General features: G+C 35.5%; 1 protein-coding gene across 1 annotated transcript in view; it reads left to right on the top strand.

Annotated features, from left to right (window-relative positions):
- Window positions 1-23,088, top strand: part of GPATCH2 (G-patch domain containing 2) — a 126,366-nt gene that overhangs the window by 80,157 nt on the left and 23,121 nt on the right. Inside the window, 4 exon segments of the mRNA XM_005241858.4 lie at window positions 6,496-6,560; window positions 8,862-8,901; window positions 12,229-12,246; window positions 12,248-12,300. Coding sequence (XP_005241915.2) covers window positions 6,496-6,560; window positions 8,862-8,901; window positions 12,229-12,246; window positions 12,248-12,300 — 176 coding nt within the window.

Here is a 23,088-nt window from a genome sequence, read left to right as displayed (position 1 = left end):
TTAAAACAAACAAAAAACTTTATGCCCAGGCCAGTCACTTTACAAAAGTCTTTTTTGTTTAAAATTTATAATTATTTAATTTCAAATTCATGTTACTATAAAAGCAGAGAAAAATTGTGTAACAGCGAAGATTTACAGAGAAATTCATTGTTCTGCTTTTGTAAGTCAGAAAATTTTCCATCTTTTCCTGAAGGAGCTGTGTTTAATAGCACTTTCCACCTTTTAATCTCTGATACGATAGTGGGTTTTTTTCTATCTGTTAATCATTCAATTGAAAACCATATATGAAGAGAGAAACATATTCTGATCAGTTGTGTGAAAGGAAATTTAGAGAAAACTCTTAACAGTGTGTGAAACCACTGGAGAGATTGAGGAACTGGAACATATATTTTAACTCCAAGAAACTTAGTGATTCACATTTTACCTAGGGTGCGTAGGTCTTTTTTTCTTTGTTGTTACTAAGAGAAAACAGTAACACATGTACAGGGAGATGTGTGTTTGCTTTAGGATTAAAGTCCTTGTCTTTTGACCTATTTTTCTCGAGGTTTTGCTCCTTCCTTATCACTTGCGTATATTTTGCAAGCAGAATGGCAATGATCCATTGATTTTTGCAACACTGTGTTAGTAAGGGGCCGATTTTCAAGAATTAAAATTAGAGTAGCAAGAAACTGGAACAGAACTATTGTGCCAGTGAACCATGTCTTCATGAAGACTTCGCTGAGTTTGACTGAGCATCGTGTAAAGTTAACCTGTACATTAAAGAGATGCTTCTCTGGAATGGTCAGTTTGGGCCCTTCAGCAAGAGTGCGCTTCTAGAGGGAATAAAAATGTGATGGTAGTGTCAAGCTAGGGTTATGGCAATGATTCAGTAATGTATACTGTGAAAGCTGGTTTTATTTTCTTAGATTTTTATTTTGCTCCAAGTAAAAGAATTTGTATCTGTGGTTTTTTTAAAGATGTATTTTAAATCCAGAGCTTTGTTTAGTGTAGGTGCTTCCCAATACTTCTAGTGAAGAAGGGTATAAAATGAGTGATAACAAATTGATGTCTGAAATTATGAAAAATAGCTTGTAATCAGCGCAATAATACATAAAGAATACATTTTTCTCTATCTCTTCCCTTTAATACAGTTTGATTTAATTTCCTATAAATTGGCAATTACAGAACTGTGACTTATGGGAGTGCCATTGTGATGCTGTAATTTCTAGTGCAAAATCCTGTCGTCCAGGATATCATTTTAGTTGCGCTTTGTTTTGGACAACTTGTTTTGTGGAAAATGCTGCCTGAAAAAATCAGGTTTGCTACTGAACTTTTCAAATTGTATTTGTCAATATAGTGTTTTTAGGGAAACATACTACAAATATGTGAACCCAGAAAAAAGTATGTTTTCTTCTTCTGGAATTTTAAAGATTTTTTTAGTATAATTACTTTTCACATGTATTAATCTGTTGTTGATCATAGCAGTTAATTTATAGAGTGGAAAAAGGAACATATTCTTTCATTTAGAAAAGTGGTTAGCTCATTTGTGCAACTAGCGTTCAGCAAAATTTTGCCGCGGTTTTACTGCGTTTGCATACTATGAATGTGACATGCCGTGATGGCTAAGTTAAGCATTCAAGTCAAATGCTTCCATAATTATTTATGTGGATTCTTTAAACACATCAAAATTATATAGATTGGAAAAGACCTGTAATATCATTGAGTCCAAGCATAAACCTAACACTGCCAAGTCTACCAAATCATAGCGAGGAAACAGCATCCTGTAAAACACGAGCTTGGTAATGTCTTTTTCGCTGCATGTGCTATGGATTATTTGGCATAAAATCCAATTTAAAATACAAAAGTGTCATTTTTCGTATTTAAAAATCACTTGAAATTTAAGAAATTTATTTTTTCAGTAATGGAAAACATAGCTGAGGTACAATTATGAATAGGACACAATCTGTATTTTTTCAAAAATGTTATTTCCTAAGCTAAACATAAAGAGGAAGTGTACTTGTTCACTTGATTGTGTGATAGCATGGGGAAAAATAAGGGAAAAGAGGTATAGCTGGGTATGCATTTTAAGTATTAAGAAAGTACTGTGTTTGGAACACATCCGTACATCTGTATCACCCTTAATAACATGCTTTAACTTTTGGTCAGCCCTGAATCACACAGGCTGTTGGACTAAACGTTCATTGCAGATCCCTTCCAAATGAAATAGTCTTTTTATATTATTAGCACTTAACAACAGTTGCTGTGCTCGACGTTGCTGCAGAGTGAAATCCTCTCTTGTCCTTTTTCTGTTTAATCCCACTGTGTTTCCATGTATCACTTCTGAAGTTTGTGGTATGTGGTATCTCAGGCAGCAGTGTACTATGTTGTGTATTTTGATGCAAAACTCCTTGGTCTTGAATACTTTTCTATTTTACTGTGTCTTATCAGTATAGGTCACAATTTCTCAGGCAAAGCAATCTTTGCAAAACAGGATTCCTTTTTCTCTGAGTTGTAATACCTGTGTTTCAGGGACCCTCTAAACAGTATGCAGCCACCACCACCTTGTCTTATTCAAGCAATAGTAAAAGGACTTGCAGCCGGAAGAAATTAAAGAGTTCCAAAGATAACCCTAAAGTTTATTCATATTAAAACAGTTAAATCAATTGTAGATTACGGTATCTCTTGGGCAATGTGTTGCTGGGGAGACTTTGCACAGGAGGAAGCTGACAAGCAAGGAGGGTCAAAGGTTTCCCTGGTTTCCCTTTACACTCCTACTTATTTTCTGCTTTATGCAACTAAGCCACAGGACAGATTGCAACTCAGTTGGGCTGTGTGAAGACCTGTGGTAGTTCTTTTGTACTTTTTGAAGGTTGATATTGTTCCTCATCCTCTAAGACATCATTCCTAGTCATTTGCTACATCTAGTAAACTTTTAAAAAGCAGATATTCTTAAATAGAGGAAATAGAAATACTTCCAATTTTTATATTATAGTTACCTATGTTCCAGTATGGTTATGTTCAGTTATGGGGTAGTACAAGTTCTAGAAACACAGACTATTAAATATACTGCTAAAAAGCTTGAAAGAGGTTATTGGGCGTTTCCTAGGCCTTTTCATGTCTCATAGAAATGAACTTTTGAAGGCAGAATTCTGTTTGTGTCTATATGAGCTATAGTGTGCCATGACATCATTTCCAAAGGTTTATCCTTCAAAAGATTTGGGAAAAAAACCCAAACTATTGTATTTATATTATTAGAAAAACACCTGCTGCATGTTTTTCCTGCGAAGTATGTGGCAAAAGTGGTCTACAGCACTTGTTATCAAAGCATGCTTTTTCAGATTGCACTTTAACTTGCCCATGGCTCAGGTGCTTGCTACAAAAAAAGAGAAGGTGCACCCTCCCTCTCTTTTTCAGAGGGAGCGGTAACATAAAGACATCAGACATAGGCAAGGAGAATTTGACGAGAAGGAAGACAAGCCCATTTCAATTCCAGTGTCTTTTCTCAGATGGCTTAGTCCTGGGCACCTTCACCCCTGTGGCTAAGAGCCATTAAGGACCGTAGCCGTCAGTGCTAACTCTACAGTGTCAGCTCCGAAATTAAGTACGCACAGCTAATTTAGCATACAAATTAGTTAAAAACTAACACTCTTGGTATATATAAGGGAGATGTTTAATAGTGTGTAAGAATTGACCGTTACCAAGAGGAGCGATGTTAATGAATGAACTTAAAGCTTAAAAGAGGCCTGATCTGTTAGATTTCTGAACACTCATCACAGCAGTTCAGATTCCCTGATACACGTGTGTGCGCTGACATGCGTGCCAGCATACATTCAACTGTGAAGGAAAAGAGGGAAAAAAAACCCAACCAAGTCTTACTTGTGCAAACCTTCAGTGCTGTTTCCAAACGGGAAGGTAGTACTTACTTTACCCCCGAATTCTTCTTGTGCACTGGTATTTCATCACCTAAAGCAATTCTAGATAATTACGCTTTTTGGAGGTTTTTTTGCATGAATAAAGAATCTGAACAGTTGAGAGGGTATTTATTTTTATTTTAGTGTCTTGCAATCTGCTGCCGCTTTCTGGAGCAGTTGGCGCTGTCTTCTGTAGCGAGTCAGCAGATCTTTGGAGTATATTTTTCTAACTGTGAGCTGGCAGATAAAGATGGGCAATAGGGTCTCTGGCTTTTTACACCCTAGGTAAGTTTTGCAAATAGGAATTCATTTGCATTAACATATTGTGAATCTTACAATAATCAGCATTCAGTTTTATTCAGAGAATCTATAAGCATGCATTATGAGTTTGGTTTTATAAATATTTTGCGACTACTGCAGCTGTCTGGGGGTGTGCAAGAGAAACCTGAGCAGTGTACTTTGTGATCAGTTGTAACTGTATTCCAAGCAAGTTCATAGTCTCTTACAAATTAGTGGAAAAACATGCTTCTGTAGTTTATATATTTTAAAACTGGCAATTTATCAAGTGATTTTTCTTGAAGTTTCCATGCTTATTAAATTTGAGATTATGTATTTTGAGTAAGCTGGAAGCTTAAACTTGTTTCCATAAGTATGGCTACAGGTAAACAACCAATTTTGGTCCAGAAAATAGCTTTTGCTTCTGTCAACATGTTGTTTATTTTCTCCCGGAGATAAAAAGTTCAGTTTTCTGATATTTGTACCAAGATAAAGTCTGTAAACAAGATTAATATAGTGTGGAAAAGGTTGTCAGCAGCCCTGGCAAAGGAAATAAGTTGCCTGTACACTGAACATACTGTAAACTGAATAAAAGTGTCAGGTCCACCATGAGATAATGTGATCATGAACCTCTAACAAAGCATGACATAGGCACAGTCGGCTTTTCTTATAGCCAGAGTGTAGAAAATGGATTACTATATTCCAGGGATACCCACTGGAATAGCATGAAAACCTCATTTTGAGATTAATGCGGGATGTAACTCTCAAGAGCCGAGCTACATGTTTACTTACAGTGTTAAAGTAACAGTTTACGTATTAATCTTGAAATTTGGAAATGACATATTAAAATACTTGTTTGTATTTCTAGCTGCGTCTTTGTGAATTGACATTTCTTGCCCTTATTATTAGGTGAACTATGACATTGAAAAAGTAACGTTTGGTCGCTGGTTTATTGTTTAGCATGTGGCTCTGTCAGGCTTCAATACGACCGGTAAAACAGGGAATTCCGAACGTGGATAAAGCACTAGGTGCTGTTCCCCCACGTAGCTGCCATGGTTTCCTCTACTAGGGACTTGGATGTCTGCATACGTTTTTCTGCGGTAAAGTATAGCCAGTTCTTCTCAGCTGCCATCAGCCAGAAGAGTGACAACGCTTTAGGGTTTCTCAGTTCAGCCCTTAGTGACATCATTCTTCAGGCCAAAGAAACAGATTTTGGTCAAGTACTTCAACCATCGTAGAGCTTTCAAATTATTCAGTGTGTGTGCTTTCAAGAGTTTTCCAGACTTGGAGCTCCAACTGCCCTGGCTTTTCTCCATTGTGACACCAGATGAATAGGGATAGTACTCTTTAATGAGTGCGTTGTTTTAGTAACGAGTAGGCCCCTTTTATCTGTGAATCTTTTGCTTATGTATTTTTGGCAAGCCTGAACCATATAAATGTGTTATCATTGAGGTTTTGTGGCCTGCTTTCAAAACTGGCAGAACATCTGATTTCATTCCTGCTTCTGGTCATCTACTGACTATAAAACTATCTGCAAAGAACTGAAAACTTGGCCTTGCAATCTTTGAAACAGGAAAAGTGTGTCTTCTGCTCTGGTTCTTCAAGCATGAGTTTCGTCAGGGTGGTCTCTTGTTCTTCTGCTTTTAGCTGTCTACATGTGCAGAAAATTAAGCAGGTTCTTAAAACAAAAAATAAAATAAAGCTCTTTGAATGCATTCTTGAGCAATACCAGAATATCATCATGTGCAGAACTGGGCATGTGCTGTCCTGCATTCTTAAGATCATTCTTAAATTGAGCATATTATGTGTGGTTTTGGTACGTATAAAGCACTAGGCAAGCACTGCAGTACAGTGTGGTAAAGCCTATTTTATCTTTGCTTTCTATCCCACATCAACGTGAATTTCAAAAGTTTTGTGTTGGGATACAAAGATGGGGAGCATTTTTGAATACATTCATTGCTGTATTATCCATAAATAAGGATAGTATGTTGAATATGATTTTCAAAACATCTAACTTTCATTTTTTGGAGATAAAGTGCTTCATGGATTTTTCAAAAGTAACTTGAGCCCCTGGCATCTGTAAATGTCTGATGTCTGACATCCAATCAGGATTACACTTAAATGATTTCGGTAGATCTTGTATAGCACTTTCTGCACTCGGACTTTACTTCAAAATTGCAGATATTGCTGATTGCATTTACTGTGTCTAGTGTACGGTCTGTATTTTGTATTTAGTATTGGTGATAAATTTTCTTAATAAACAATCACTCTGTGTGTATGCTGCCTCATTATTCTAACTCTTTCCCCCCCCCCTACTTTTTCGCATTAGATAACTCCAGGACCAGGCGGTAGCAGGAAAACGGTTCACTTGTCCCAGGATTCTCTTCACCATGAGTGAGTGTCAGTGATGGGAGTTATAACTTTTTATTATTGTTTGCCTTACAGTACTACCTCTGCCCCAAGGCCACATTTTTGCAACTGTACAAATGTGATAAGAGAGCCTCAGCTCAGTTACGTAATGATCTTCAATAATAATATTTATAATCCTTTGTAATTAATTTTATGTTTCTTAAGGAACCATGAAGTTCAGTGCTTTGTAAATTTATTTTTATTAAACTGCTAAGTATATGCTTTACTAAAATGCTACACTTCTTAAGGCTAGATATCAAATATTTGGGGATACATTTCTGTGTCTAACTGCTAATAGATGTAGCATGCACAGCTTGAAACAAAATTTGCCGAATATGCTACATAAATCAGATCCTCAGTATAAACTGTTTTATGCTACTAATCCACTTCTCTTGCAGCCCATAACTTGCTAGCATGTGTGTTAACTAAAGAGGTTTTGATTCTATGTTACTTCTACCCTACAGTAATTCAGCTGGTATTTTATGGGGGTTTTTTTATTAAAAAAAAACAAGTAATCAAATAATACTAAAGCAAATGGACAAAATCCTAAAAATCAGTGTGATATGAATATCACTTTCCCGTTACAAGATCTTATTCTTTATGAAGGGGTTTTAATGCTTAAGTACGAGACGTATTCAAATTAGTTTGATTTTTTTTTTTTCAATAGAAATATGTTTTACTAATAATTTAGTCTGTAATCCACTAATTTGCCACAAAGCAGCAGAATTTATGTGGAGGAAAATACCCCAGTTTGCTGCTCCTCCTTGAGTGTTTGCTGTTGACACTGCTCAGAGACAAGACACTCGTTTTTGTGGAATTTAGATCTAACCCATTATATTTCTTGTCTTTATCAGCTTCTGGATGTTTGTGACCATATTTGCTGGGTCACTTGCAAATGTGATGTTTTTTCTTTTCACATGCTGCCAACATCAAAGTTGTGTGTGCATGAGATCTCCCCCCTTTTCCTCAGACTTTTGAACTGTTCCGTGCAGTTGATAAACATCTCATGTCCAAAATATATAAATGTCTACCTTATCCCAAGGTATACTTTTAACTTTATTGCTGTCATTCTTTTCCTTACTCAACTTAAAATTAGAAAAAGGAGTTAGGAGTATACAGGTTTTGGTGACAGCTGGTCTTGTATGCAAGAATTACAGGGTTGACTGCTCAGCAGCAAACTCACAAAAAGTGACAAAAAGCCACAAAATTTTCAGATTTGTGACTTTTAAAAAACAACAAAAGTCATTTAAACCTGACAATTCTATTGAATTTGCTTCTTCTCAGTTTATTAATTGAAGTAAAAATTTGAGTGTCATATGGCTGCTGTAGGGAAAAAAATATTTGAACTACATATGAAAAAGCGTGACTAGATTAAGCTTATAATCTTTGGTTACACTTCCAGAGGAATTCACAAACATAATAGCAGGTAATGTGATGGCCGTTTTGTGCAATATTATAATGGATGGAATTATTTTATGCTTTGCCTAAAACCTACTGCTTGTTTATGTGAGTAATATGTAAGTACTATATGTAATATCAGCTCCCCCTTGTTTTAATTGTTTTTCCTTCTTTGTATTTGCAAGTATCAAGATTTGCCCCAGGTTTGTATAATGCTTACTACAGCTACATTCAGATGGTAATTCAGTTCTGTGTGCTCACAGTGTGTGTGTGAACCAGTATTAATATGCTTTTACTGCTACTGAGGGAAAAGTCACGTCGTGAGTTCTTGTCCCTGCATGTCAATGTCTTGGTCAAAATTCTCACCTCTATGAAATAAGGCTGCCAATACTCAAAGTTGTACAAGTGTATGGAGATAAGAAGTCATTGCATTTATGGACTTTGGATTTCACTTTAGATTCAAACTCAGACCTCAGCCTGTGCAGTAATGCACTAACAACTACCAGGTAGCCCACAGTACTTAAAAATCTTTTCAGCTATAATCATTAATATGTAACACTTCAGTACTAAATATGGATTTACTTTTATTTATAGCACATACATTACAGTATATTAAAATGCTATCACTTATATATTATTTTAGCTTGTTTGACAAAATATAATTGCCTATAAAGCCAATAGCTGCTCAGAAGCGAAATTTGTGGTGCATTCTTTCAAAACTGTTACATACTTAGAGAGTTCAATAAAAATATCCCATTAAAATAAAGCATCGCCAAAGGCTGTATTTTCCTGGCAGACAATAAAATACCCAAAAGCACGCACAGACTGGTCATATGACAGCATGTGCTTTGTTAGTTATATTGTTAAACTTTTCTTTTTCTCCCACAGCCACTGGTTTAGCCCTGGGGCTAGGAAGGAACATAGCCAGGTAAGAACTGCTTTGATTAAGAACAGTTTACTTGAGATGTATAAAGGAATTTAACTACCTCTGCTCCAGAGGTAGTGGGCTAATGTTTTAAGAAAATATAAACAAAGCAGGTATGATTTCATATTTTCTTGTAAGGAAATACATTAACAGCAGTGCATTTCAAAAAGGTCCCTTAATTAAAAATCTTTAATTACTCATTTAATTTCAGTTAAATTATCTTTGAGTTTTAACAGGTTAAATGGAAAGTCTGATTATTATTATTATTAATAATGATTTTGTTAATCCTAGTATCTCCAAATGTTGTGTGTCTCAAAACGCTGGAAAGCAAAGCGTTTAACTTACAAAATCAAGAAGTACAGAGCAGTGACGAGAGCAGGTAGGCTTCTGCAGGAAGGACTTCAATTCCATTTTTCTGCATTTCACCACAGCAGTAAAAAAGGAACTGTTAAATCTCCATCATGGTGCAGATATTGGTGAAAATATTCCACTAGTTTGTCTGTTGAGCCCCTACCCTAGGAGGTCCAAGCCTAGAGATGTGGTTGAGGGAACGTTTAATATTTGATTAGCGACATGACACTTACTCCTTTAGCTTGTCTTCTGACATGGAGGAATACCTTTCCTTATGGATGGTAGTAAGGGTCTAAACAGAGCATACTGTCCAAGAACTATAAAAAAATGTGAAAATAAATTTGGTTTCATTTCATCAATATATAGTTAACTTGGACTATTCAGTAAAAGTAGTTGAATATACCATCAATGCATTGGAATTTAAGACTAAAGTTCCATAGTATGTTTTTTAAGTTGCTAAAAATGGATACAATGTAGTTGATTTAATTAGATCTATGCCAGTTCACTAGTACATTTACAAACTTGAACAGATTTCAATCTTCAAAAGGAAACAAGATCTGTAGAATCTTTGGAAGGTTCATCTGAGGATGATCCATCATGAACACTTGTAGCTCCAATAAGTCATAGTTGAAATATCAGTTGATATCAGAAAGGAAATACTCTTTCATGTCCTCTCCCCCTTCTTTTGAATTCCAGAGCAAGCTCAGTCTCTCAAAAGTGATGTTATTTACCCAAAACTGCCAGAACATAGTACAGTTTTAGCTGTAAATTGTGAACTTCTAACATGTTACAGTAAACTGACTGACACATAACATCCAAATAGATGGCTTTATATAATTCGCATTTAACTCATCATTTTGAAACACATTTCCTAGTAGAAGAAACACGTAACAAAGAGCTTTTCAAATATGACCATGCTTTGTCTTAATTAATCATGATAAAAAGTTCTCCTGGGCTAATCTTTATCCTATTGCTGAAATTTTGATGCTCTAAGTAGTCAAATTTGCTACGTTAGAATGAGTTTGACTGATTATTTTTTTTTATATTGGATTTTTTAATACCCTTGATTGTCTCGCATAACATAATAGTTAACTGAAGATGTATCGTTTACTTCTTTAAAAGATTATAAGCTTAAAACACTATGGAAATTTCCATGCTGAGAAATACATCAATCTGCATCATAGATACTGGCAATATCCATTCCACATACAGTGTGAAAAAAGTCTGCTTAGCTGGAATATAAGGACAAGTTAATTCATTTTTCACAGATAATAGTAGATTTGAATTAATTTTAAATTTTCTGTGTTTATTTCATATTTCTTAAGACCTGTGTTTTCAGAGCTTATCTGAAGTTCACTGTATTTATAACTTAGAGATTACTAATGTATTTTGAAGTAAAGCTAATGTTACCATGTAATATAGGTGTTACTGGCCCATAATGAGTTCTTTGGGTTTTTTTTAGACAAGTAAAGGAGTTTAGAGTGATGGTGCAATGTAACTGTGATGATTTTGACAGCCTATAAAATTCTCACTAAATTTGTTAAGATCTGTAGTGCATAACTATTGGTTGCATGAGTTTACTACTTTGTCTTTTAAATGATTTCTGGAGTTGAAGGTTTTTTTGTTAGAACACATGTAACTAACTTGCCAGATTTAAGGTCTGGCAGGTGATCTGTGTTTGTACATGCTATAACTACAGTTTACTTACCAGCAAGTGAATACTGATAACAGTGAGACTGTTCTCCTTAGCTTGACCATGAAATAGATACACATTGTATGAATGTCATGCGGGTAAAAACTGTGGCTACATTTAAATGTGACTTGTAAGTGCTCTGATTCACTGACGTTAAGAAAATGATAAAGTATTTTGCGAAAATGCATCAGAATAAGGTGACCTACCGTTATGTATCCTTCAGGTTGCCTTTTGAAACCAGACTCTGCTGTTTTACTGCATCTGAGAACTAGATGGTTGAAATGACAGGGAGCGTTCCTTATACAAGAAGCAAGCTACAGACAGTTGGGGGACAAATTAATGAAGTGTTATTCTAGATAGTGTCATTTTGTGGAGTCTGTGCTCAGGTACAACATTAAGGTGTGGTTGGCCAAGTCATAATGTTCATAATTTCCTAATTTCCAGTGGATGTTTACGTGTGTTTGTTTGTGACTGTTAGAGCCATTTATCTGTGGTCTGTTTCTAAACAGTCTTTTGTTCTATGCTTTCTTCAATATATGATTAATTTCAGGAAACAGTTCCATTGTTTAATACTGTCTAGTTTTCTTTAGTGCAACTTTTTGACAGTCGTTTGTTACTGTTATTGCTACTTTACTCATCCTGACAAATACCAAAATGCTGGAAACAGATTTCTGAGTATTGGAGATAGCCTGAATGAAAAAGTTATTTCTCTAAAGATAAATGGAGTAAATCAGAGCTTGTTCCAGAAGCTGAGTCACTGTTTCAGTTAAATGAGTCCTTCATTATTCCTGTTATAGGAAGGTTTAATACCATGGGTTTGTTCATTCTGCAATTTTCAAAATTACAAAAGCTCCTGGGGCTTAGAATAGTGTAACTGTGTCATAACTGCTTAGATACAAGTGCCAACCTGAGTAGTTTTTCATAACTTAAGTGTTCTCCAGCACTTTTCATTAAACAATTTTGAAAATTGATATTGTGAAAATTATAAAATTATACAGGTAAGTTAATTATGAAATTGTGAATTGCATGTCTTTCTAATCTGCTTTGAGCATGCTTTCATTTTTACATTTTTCAATTATTTAGGAATTTTAAATTGGTGGATATATCTTGAAATATTGACTTTTATTGTAAAATTCTATTAATGTCCATGTCTTTTAGAGTCTTGGATGAAAACTATTGAAAGATTACTCAAGACAGAAAGAAATGGCATTGTCAGGATAAGATTTCTAAAAAGCAAATAAAGGTATTGCTTGTGAGACTGTTCTGAACACTTTTTTTTTCAATAGCTTCAGCTGTTGCGAGACAAACCGATCGGAGAGAGGACACAAGAAGAACAGCTCTGTAAAAACAGCTAGTAGGTAAGTTAATGCTGCAGCTGTCATTAATACTGTTTATGAGTGTGTTGATTTCTTAACTCTCAATTTTTTATGTAAAAAATGACACCACCATTCTTTTGCGGTATTTTCAGAGGTCTTCTGGTTTTTTGTGATTTACTTGCAAGAATTTCTTTTACATGCATAACCTTTGCCTAAAATATGAGTGTTAGACTGTATTGGTGACTATATCCAACTATACTCACTAAACTTAATCTCTTTAGTAAACATCAGAATTAAATGGATGCCAAAGTGCTTCTGGCATGTGAGTTAAGTTCTGAAAATATATAAAACGACCGTTATGCCTACATGCTTTTGAAATCAAGAAGAAAACTCAAATACTGTATCACTTAAGTTGTTCTTATATTGTATTTTGACAATAAAAATTTCATTGTGAGGACTTACTAAAAAACAAATCTAGTTCTATCCTCCAGCTTTTTTCCCTCCCCTTCAAAAGACAAAAAAATCAACACTGAACGGATGGGCACTGGTCTAGGAGTCTGTTCCTAGAGGGTTTTTAATGTACATGATACCTGTTGAATATACTCTGCTAAATAATTATTTTAATTCTAGGGTCTGTTTTTTTTCTAAATGAGAAACTACAAAAAATGTTGCCCTGACTATGTACAACCACCTTACACAATTTTTGAGTTGTTCTGTAAATTAGGCAACGTGCTATCAAATTACTTTTTTCAAATAGCGGTAATCAATTTATATGGTCATGTAATACTGTGGCTTTGAGTGAGACAGTTGTCTTTCAGGCAGTCTTTTAGTATATATGTGATCAGTCTTTTAGTATGTATGTTATCATCCTGAAATAAGTTTTCAATATTGTTGAATATTTTTGACGGAATACCTGGATAGAAAGGGAAAGGAGCACTTCTTTCAAAAACATGCATATTAAAGATGATTCTATTTGATTGTATGCAACTTCTGGTTATATGCTGTCAACCGTCAGTTATCCAGGTGCATTGCATTCAGAAATTGTGGTTATCTTTGTCTATTAATCCTTTTATATTAAGCAAAAAAACTTTGAAAATTTCTGCATATGTCTTCTGGAGAGCACATTTGTTAAATCATATTTTTGCTCAGAATTTTAGAATAAGTTCACGTTGGATATGAATTTTCACCATAAATGCACTCTTACTATCAGGCTGCTTAGATGAAACTGAGAGTATAAAGTAGATATAAAGTGAGCATTAAGAAACAGATTATATTTAAAGTCATTTTAGGATCTTTTTTATACTGTAGCAATGTAAATTGGTGTCTGAGGAATGCAGAATCATAACTTGTGTGTTTATTATTCTGACTAGTGATGCTCTTGTGAAGTGATGGCTACCTACAGAAGCAGTTAGAACAGATTTTTAAAATAGTGTTAAATACTTGAAGTGATCTTCAACCTCTCTTCATGTCCAATCAGCAGTATGTTGTTAGATTGTTATCCCAATCAACATCTGGCCAGGGTTGTGTAGAAGCAATAGGTGGCAAATCCAAGACTGAAAACTGGCATTTTCCGTAAAATACCTGTAATATTAAAGAACGACTTACATAAACCATTATTATGATGTACATAAATCTACAGTATATTATCATGCTGTAATACACTAAAAAGAGCAGGTTCACCTGCTAACATCTCCTGGTACCATCATCTTTGTTTTCAAAGGCTTTTCCCTCTAGATAGGTTATTTCAAAATTATTTGTGCTTTTTCAGAAAACCACCATTTTCTTTGCCTACCACAGAAACTTTTATTGTTAGTTCCTTAAAATTACTTGAGAAATTCTCAAACTTCTATGAAAATGATATTTTTAACAGGCCATCTGCTATCTTAAAATATCAAGGCATATTGAACAAATTTTAATGTCCTTGCTACAGTTTAGCTGCTGAAAATAAGAATTTAATTTGTACAACGTGCAAACTTGTTCTCTGTCAGGCCAATAGCATTCCTGGTGACTACTTTCTTCCTATAGTTTCTGTGTTCTATAACCTAATATTTTGCTATTTATCAAAAGCTGTTACAACCAAAATAGACACTGAATTTCAGATATATAGGAACAACACATGACATTATATATATATATATATTTTTTTTTTTTTTTTCATCTCCTCATATGTTCATAGTACCTATCCTCGTTTGATTCAGGAGAATTCCTCTGGTATTCTGTTCCTTACAAATAAAATTTGTGGTGCATAGTGACGTATATCAGATTTATCTGTAGTTAATACTGAAGGCTGATTTTGTTATGACATAATTTCCAATTATCACTTCTACCAAAAGGGTTAATCTTAGTTTCACCAGATAGTACAGAGAAGGAAAAGGTTTCTGCTTGACAAGGTACTTACAGAAATTATTAGCATGACAAATTAATAGCAAATATTGCTCACAGAGTTAACGAAATGGTGAACGTCACCTTAGCTGCAAATGTGTATGAAATCTTAAAATGGAAATCTGTCCTTTAGACTTTTGCATGTGCACAAACAGTTTAAAACCCAGTAAACTACAGTGGTACCAACCAAATGTTACAAGGTTAAGTTACAGAGTGAAGTAACACTGTAGTAAATCTGTCATTATTTCAGTGCACAGTATGCATATGCAGTTAAATCTTCTGTTGAATGAAAGTGTTTACTCACACCTGAAAGTCTAAAGCTTTTGAAAATGGGCTCTAAATTGGTGCTTGCACGTGTTAAACTATTGGAGCTGACACATAAAGGTAATTCAGGAGCCCCTTAAAAAAAGGCAGACGAAAAGTAATGGCTGGGACCTTGTATTCTTACTGTTCATTGCTATAATGCAGTGATAGAACAGCAGCTGTGCCTAAGTACTGGACATTGTATAAAATTATTGTGCTTTTCCAGAATACAGTTTAATCTGCTTTTTTTGCAAGACTGAATTTCTCTGTGTCTTTCTTGGTATAGTTATCATGCAACTGTATTTGTTATTGTGGGTCTATCTTTTTTGTTTGCTGTTCTGGAAGACCTTTCTTCAGTTTTTCGTGTGTATACAAGGTGTACGTACCCACAGCTTCTTCTGTGCTTGCCTTGACTTTTCTTACCCCTTTTGGATGACTGAACACAGTTCTTGTCTCAGCATGTAGACAATATGTAAATACCCATGCTACATTAGATCAGTGACTTGTGGAATAATTTACTCTGTAAATACATCAAAAAGGTGAGGAGCTCTAAGCATGGCAGTGGTCTGCAGCTGTGTCTTCGTAGTGGAATAATACTGATACTCTTTGGGTGAGCTTTGCTTTCCTGGGCTGCTTGTATTGGGTGTCTTCTGTCAAAATCTATAATAATGAGCCAACTCTATATAAACTAACACGAACTTGTACTAGTGGCAAGATAAGTAGGTTGTTGAGAACTGTTGATATGGCTACTCGCGAACCAAATGTTAAGGAGGGAAACAGTCCTGCACCACAAAACTTAGAACCTGATACAGTTCAACATGTGATCTTCTGTATTCAGTGTATTTACATAGATATATGTTTTAAGCTACCTTTACAGATAAGCTTTAATCTACAAAGACATAGTTTCCCCGTTAATTATTTAAACTATATAAACATTATTAAACAATACTGGTTTAGAAGCTACATTTATTTCTCCTGTATAGCCTTGAAAAAGTTCTCTACCTTGTCTCTCTGCATTAGGACAGGAACAGTTCCCTCCCCAGTTCAGCCACACCAAGTTGTTAATTCTTCCAGCTGCTTGTTTCCATCCTGTGCTCTTTTTGCCAGTAAAGAAAGGGGTTTTGTCTGCACTTTTTAACATGCTTTGGGCAAAACCAGCCTGGTTAGCTCAACTCACCTATTTAAATTAAATTGGCTGGTTTTGTACGAGCCATATTAAGGAGTGCTCACATGATTTCTTCCTCCAGCAGAGCTGTGGAGATGATAATCTCCAGCAGATGTGTGATAACAAATAGCTTGGGATAGTAATGTCTTCATCTGGCGCAGTTGTTAGCAGACCAAATGTCTGTCTGTAGCCCGAGGCTGTGGGCAAACAATTGAACATGATTGAGTTATGGCGAGTTAACAAGTTGCTGCTTGGCAGCTGAGCTGCCGGAGCTGATCACGCGCTCCTGGTTTCCCTGCTCCCGTCATAAGGTAAAGCAGTTTTCTTAAGTCACCTTTGTAAGATTTTATAAAAATGAGTTCTACCTCAAGAAGTCTCCCCAGGGCTGAGAGATTCTTTTGGTCAGCAATGGAGACAGCGTTGAAGGGTTTTGCTGAGCTGCTATAACATGATTTTGAATGTGTGATTATATCGTTAAATATATGGGGGACCTCCATCACACCATGTCTGCCTGTCTATTAATATTGAATGCATTTATCCTCAGAATACCTTTATGAAGTTAGGAAGTACTTTTATCCTCATTTGACAGAATAACCAGAATACTTAACGCAAGTTAATATTTTGCCTTTGTTCATACAGTCAATGCCATAACTAGTTAATTTATGCCATAATCTAGAAATGACAGATTTTTGCAGATTGGGAAAACAGCAGACTATGGAATACGTTAAAGTTGTGTTAAATTTACAGTTTATAGAATAAGTTAAACTTCACAGAACTGGAAAAGGCTGCCCAGAGAGGCTGTCTTCTTGTCTGGAGACACTCAAAACCCACCTGGACACACTCTGTACAACCTGCCCGAGGGGAACCTGCTTTAGCAGGGGTTGTACTAGATGATCTCCAGAGGTCCCTTCCAACCCCAGCCATTCTGGGTTTCTGTGTGTAATTATTTCCGTTACTATACTTAATGGTCTTGTGTCGTATTTATTTTACAGTGTGTTGCTGTTAAATAGCATTAATTATTTTATCTACTTTTTTTTTTCTTACTGTACTGTAAGTGGAATTCAGCGCACACATGAATTGAGAAACTGCAAAGAAAATAGTGCCCAAATTTGTACTGCTTACCAATATTTTTTTTGGTCATATCTTGATAATTCTGTGTTGGCTTTTCACATGCAAATGTGAAGAGCTCTATGCTCTCCCAAATCTTTTAAAGAAAAAAAAATAGCTGTTTGTAATTTTTATGCAGTTCAGTCGTGGCTTGAAAGAAGTCATGCTCATAAAAGTGATTTCAAGGTAGAGTAGAATTACACAAGGTAGGTTTCAACTAGCTAACTAATGTTGTGTTAACAAGTTAGTCAATGTAGCAGCAGCATAGTATGAACTAGTTAGTCATCTCCTGTGGCTGCAAAGCAGACCATAGCTTGAGGGAAGAGGTAGTACCTTGATATTTCTTTAAACATCAGCAGAAGCCACCTATTCAACTTTCTATAATGTGGCCAGAGGCCTGTGTGCCAGTCATCCAGTGGTCACCTGTTGCTGCTCTATTTTGAGCTGGCAAGAAGTCTTTGAAGTCTTCTCCTGCCATGGCGAACAGCACAGGCTGAAATATGGGTCTTTGCACATGTGGAGGAGGCGTTCAGGAAAGCAGGCTCTGGAAGTAGTAGATGGGTTCCATAAAGGAAATATGTCAGATGCTACTAAATGGTGATAAGTGTCAATAAAACCCCTGAGCATCAGTCATAACTTCTCCATGTTTGCTGCAACTGTCTCTTTTCCCTCCTTTCCCTCATTGGTCTCAGTCGTGTTTAAGTATGTGCCTTGTGTTGGTACAAGAGGGTGACTCTCCAGTAATTTCATTTTTTGTAACCAAGTATTCTCTGGGAATCACATTTACAGAAAGATTCTAAGAGGAAAAACACCACCAGACCTGATGAGACCTTTTTCAAAAGCATGTTACTGTTTTAGTTTGATGCGGAACTTTATGTCCTCCTCAGTTTGGAAGGGAAACCCCTATTTTACAGCACTTGTTCATTTTCATTTAATGATACGGATCATGGCACTTTTTTACACAGATGTGACAAATCGCATTACAGCTGCTCTTTATTTGATCTTATAAAGAGACAAGGATGTGCAAGGATTCTGCCTGCTCCCTCTTTCCCACCGTGTCATCTGTTGTTTGGGAAAGAGTCCTAATTTGCAGCAGATACAAAACTATTTGTTGAGTTGCAGGTTTGCCAAAAATAAATGAAACCATTAATTACTACATTTTTTGAGCAGCTGTTAATGGATCGGGATAAGAAAACTGTACATTAGACTACTGGTTAATTACAAGAACTGTAATTGTTTAATGTGGCTTTTGCGGAATGAAATTACAATACCAGAGGAGGTAAATTCAGCCAGTTTTTGAAAATTACGCATGCAAACATGCATGCATTTACACTGCAGTAAAGCTGAGGAATGCATAGCGGTTTTACTAGGTGATTCACTTCTGCCATCTCATGAACACGTATTCTCAGCAAAAATACTTTAAAAGAAAGTAATATTTAAACACAGCCTTTAAATCAAGTGTAAAATTATTCAAGGTAGTGAGTTAACATCTTGTAACCCCAGAGCTAATAATGCAGGAGATTCAGATATAATGCTAAAATCCAAATGTGTTTACATCATTAGAAATTAACAACTAAGCAGTTTTATCTCCTCTTTGGAGTGCCATGAAGCAGTAACTCTACTGTTATGATTGGTGCCTAATAATATTTGCAGTTCCAGATTAAATTATGTGAATGTTTGAGGACACATTGCTTTCCTCCCTTGCTGTCACCCTCAGGGACAACATTATTCCATCAGTTTGGTAGTTGGTTGTTTTTTTTTTTTTCTCTGGGAAGAATAAAAGATGGTGCCATTTTGGAAAAGGCCATTCCTGATTGAGTTTTTTATACTACAGCCTTATTTTTAAGGTCCCAAAAAGATTTTCATTTGGGAGAGGGGGATGGGGCGACAACAGTTTGATTGTTATTTCAAAATGTAGCTAGTATGTGATGCTTTTAATTTTATGGAAATCTTCAAGCCTCGGTTTGTGGGTAGTTTTAAAGTATCCATTGATTAAATGAATATTAGAAGTTACAAAGTAGCAGAAAATTTGCAGAGACCATGCTCTGTTTTGAAAATACATTTTTCCATATGATCTGAGGAGTTTCATTGCATCTTTAACGCAAAGCTAATTAAGTACAAAGCCACAAGCTGAATTTTGTTGTTACTGCACTAAAATCTAATACACTTTGTAATATTGTACATATGTAAGCTGCTAAATGATACTGAAAATTTGTCATTTAAAATTAAATTCCAGGTACACATGAGTATGTTAATTAACAGAAAGTTGGTTAATTCTGATTTTAAATATATATATATATATTAAAGTAAATCACACAACCTCCAGACATTATGTACTTCTGGATCCTCCTGATGTACCAAGTGGATTGAATTTTCCCTTGAATAAATTGATAGCAGATTTCTCATTTTCAAGTACCTGAATTTTAGCACATGGTACGCTTGTTTCTTAGGCTTAACTGCATTAGACTTTCATTTTTACTCAAGTTTGTGCTCCAGAGCTCAAGCTTTGCTTGTCTCAGCTTACCAGTTAAAATGCTAACAGGACAAGGGTGAAGTTATTTTGGGCTTCAGAGGCGTGAAGACTCTTCCTGCTGTTTAAGCAAGAGCTATGCGCTGTAACTTCCACTGTAAGTTCCACAAACTGCTTAACCTGCTGTTAAGCAGCATTGCAAGCGAAAGAGGGGGTTTTCCACCTGTTTTTCCACTGCTCAGTTGTCCCAGCATCTTCCCCCACCATGAGAAATTTGGATTTTCTCTGCGTGGTTCACCACACAGGCACATGAATGCTACATACCACAGGCATAATGATGAATACCCATCTGTGAAGGAAGGGTGGGTTTGATTCTTCCAGTTCTTTTTGTGAGTTAAACTGTTTGTGCCATTTTTACACCAGTTTCCTACTAATCTTCAAGGGATCCCTGGTCCTCATATAAGTAAATCAGCATCCAGTGATGCATGTTCACTAAAACTGAGGCATAGGCATGCTGGCTTCTATCCAGACTGTGGTTTTGTGTAAGGAAAGGAAGTTCAGAAGAAAATCTGAGTAGTTTGTTTCAAATTACTTAAAATTTTTATGTTTATTTTCTTTCTTGATATTTTGAAATTGTGATCATTTATTGTAGCAATACATTTCAGCCTTTCTGGAAACTAAGACTCAGATACAGTCCTAGCCAAAAGGAAGCAAAAGACACTGTTCAGTCCACTGATTTTTTGATTTTGGAATTAGTTTTGCCATTCTCCTCTTACTTTTTATGCATGTTTTTAAAGTGTTGATATTGCTAATTAATAACATAGAGCAGAAAGACATAAGGTTTTGCTATTAAAGAATTTCAAAATTAAAAAGGACCAAATAAAAGTCATTTTTTCTTTAATTATCTCTTACTTCTCTCCTTTGTTATTAGAAAGTCCATTTTTGTATTCACTCCTACACATGCAGACCCCTTGTACTCAACAGAGTTGCATGAAGTTACTGTGGGGAATGAGTGCAGTGTTAGGAAGCACTATTTGCTTAATTTTCAGTCTCAGCTTTAGTAATTACTTTTTTTCCAACTTGCATACCATTGTGTCTTTGTTCATCAGTTTCTTGACTGAATTACAACTGTACTAACTTGGCCAGAAAATATGTTTTGAAGAGTTGTTTCTCAAGCATAGTATTAAAAATTGGGAAGTGAAAGGGGCTAAGGAGGAGAATGATGCTGGGGTCCAGCTGCAGAGCTGCTGTTTTCTTGGAACCTATTGGAAGGCAGTAGGTTAAGGACTGACCACAATGATTGTTATATGACAAAAAGCTTCTGGATCACTGGTCGAGATCTAGGTCTGAATGACTGATTAAAAAACATAACATTGTGCTGGGTGTTTTTCTGCATTAATTGAATTATTGGTCGGGTGGATGGCATTCATTCCAGTTGGCCATGCTTGCGCCCTTTACCAGCACAGAGGTAAATAAACTGGCATACAGGTTGAGTATTGAGTGCTTCCAACCCAATAAAACATTTTCTTTCTTCCATTTTTGAGCTGTTATATTAGATATTTAGATTTTTAGTGTTGCTTCTTGTTCCGTACCTGTTTTAAAAGGAAAGGATTTTTAATATGATGCTACTGTTCTCCATATTTTACCCTAACTCCATATAAGTGTAATCCAGAACTCTAAGAGGTGTTTTTCGAAGTCTTTTCAACAAAATATATTTGTCCTGCAATGAGTTTATTTAATTAATGTCATTTGTAGTAAACAAGTATGTATCCAGAAGTATCTGGAAGAAATAATATAGCTGAGTAAACTTATTGAGTCCTTCCATTAAAATGTCTGTTCAAGCCCATGGTTATTGCTCAAGTCAAGTCATAAAGGTATTTTCCAAATCACTTCAAAGCTGGATCGGGGCCTATATCTCTTGGATATCAACAGTGTTGTTGCAAGATGAAGGAGAAGCTAAAGAATGTTTCACAAATTCTAAAGCAAATAATATTGTCCTGTAACAGGATGGTATTCTGTTACTGCAACCTATTTTCTAACTACATTTCACCATTACGTGATTATGAGAATTGTTTGTATTGGGTGTTGCTTGACACAAAACAATAACGGAACTTGCTGTCAAAAATATTTAAAATATTCGGAATTAGTATAAAGTTTATATTCTGAATGAGTATATTCATTTTCTGTCTCGAAAATATGGAATCATGTCATTTCTTGAAGAAAACTGTAGGATTTAGCTACTTCATTTTTAACAGAAGTGGATTTTTTGGGTTTGTGCCCTCAGTGTTCCTTGGTGACTTATTTGTACACCAAGATACTGGTTTGGATTTGCCTTTGTGTAATTCATATACTTTTGATCAATTCCAACTCATGCCCAATTATATTACACTAAATTAACATAATTCAACAGATGTTGATATTTAAATGTTTTCTGGCATTCACATCTTGGACAGCTGTCTTAGAGCTTGGGGAAAAGGCAAACATTTAGAGTTAAATGCTGAACATATGCTTAAATTACTAATTAGAAACAAGAAAAAACAATGCATTATCCTTTCTGAGGGCAGTAGGCCTCTGCTACAAAAAAATATCTGAGAGACTCAATTCACAAATAAAGTACGTAAGTGACTTGAGATTGGATGTCAAAACATATGTAGTGATGTAAGTTTTTACTTTCCATTGTGTTTGCTAAAATTATGCCAGTGTGGAGTTGAATGTGTCAGTATGTAGGGGTCAGGTAAATTTTGGACTACTGCTGTGTCTGAATGACACTTAAAAGTGCTGAAAAAGATAAAGGAGAAGAACGTATTAGGATATAGTGTTAGGTGATGAGGTAATCTGATGGGGCCGGGGAAGATCGTGTTCACCTCATAATAGGATTACACTAGGACTTCCAGTAATACAGGTATGTCACCCTTATGTTTAAAGTTACATTGTGAACAGATTGGCATAGTATGAAAGGAGTTCAGTAGAGTTGCATGGTTTCATCACATCTGTTTAAGTTTTAATAAAAGGAAAATAAAATGCATAGCTCTTCCGGTTAAATGTAATGGTGGTTTTCACACTTGTGGTGGCAGATGAAGCAATCTGTTGTATCGATGATGTCATTCTTCAGAAAAGTCTGAAGAAAAGCTTTACTGTTTGTAAAGGGTGTGAAGGTATCAAGTGTGGAACTGATTGCACCTGAATGTCTGAGAAGTGATACCAAGAAGAAATACATATTCATCTTCATAATCATTAAAAACTAATATATATGCTGCATATGCATTATATTTCATTATTATATTGCCAGTTCTTTAGCACTGAATGAAAAGTTTCCATAAAGATTTTAGTTTATAGACAAGACTCGTTTGCAGCAGTACTGGTCTACCACTCCTTGACAAGAGATAATCCTTTCAACACCGCC

This window comes from Falco peregrinus, chromosome 11, assembly GCF_023634155.1.
Source record: "Falco peregrinus isolate bFalPer1 chromosome 11, bFalPer1.pri, whole genome shotgun sequence".
Lineage (NCBI taxonomy): Eukaryota > Metazoa > Chordata > Aves > Falconiformes > Falconidae > Falco > Falco peregrinus.
Note: the sequence above shows the minus strand (reverse complement) of the source record. Positions and strands in the feature narration are given on the sequence as shown.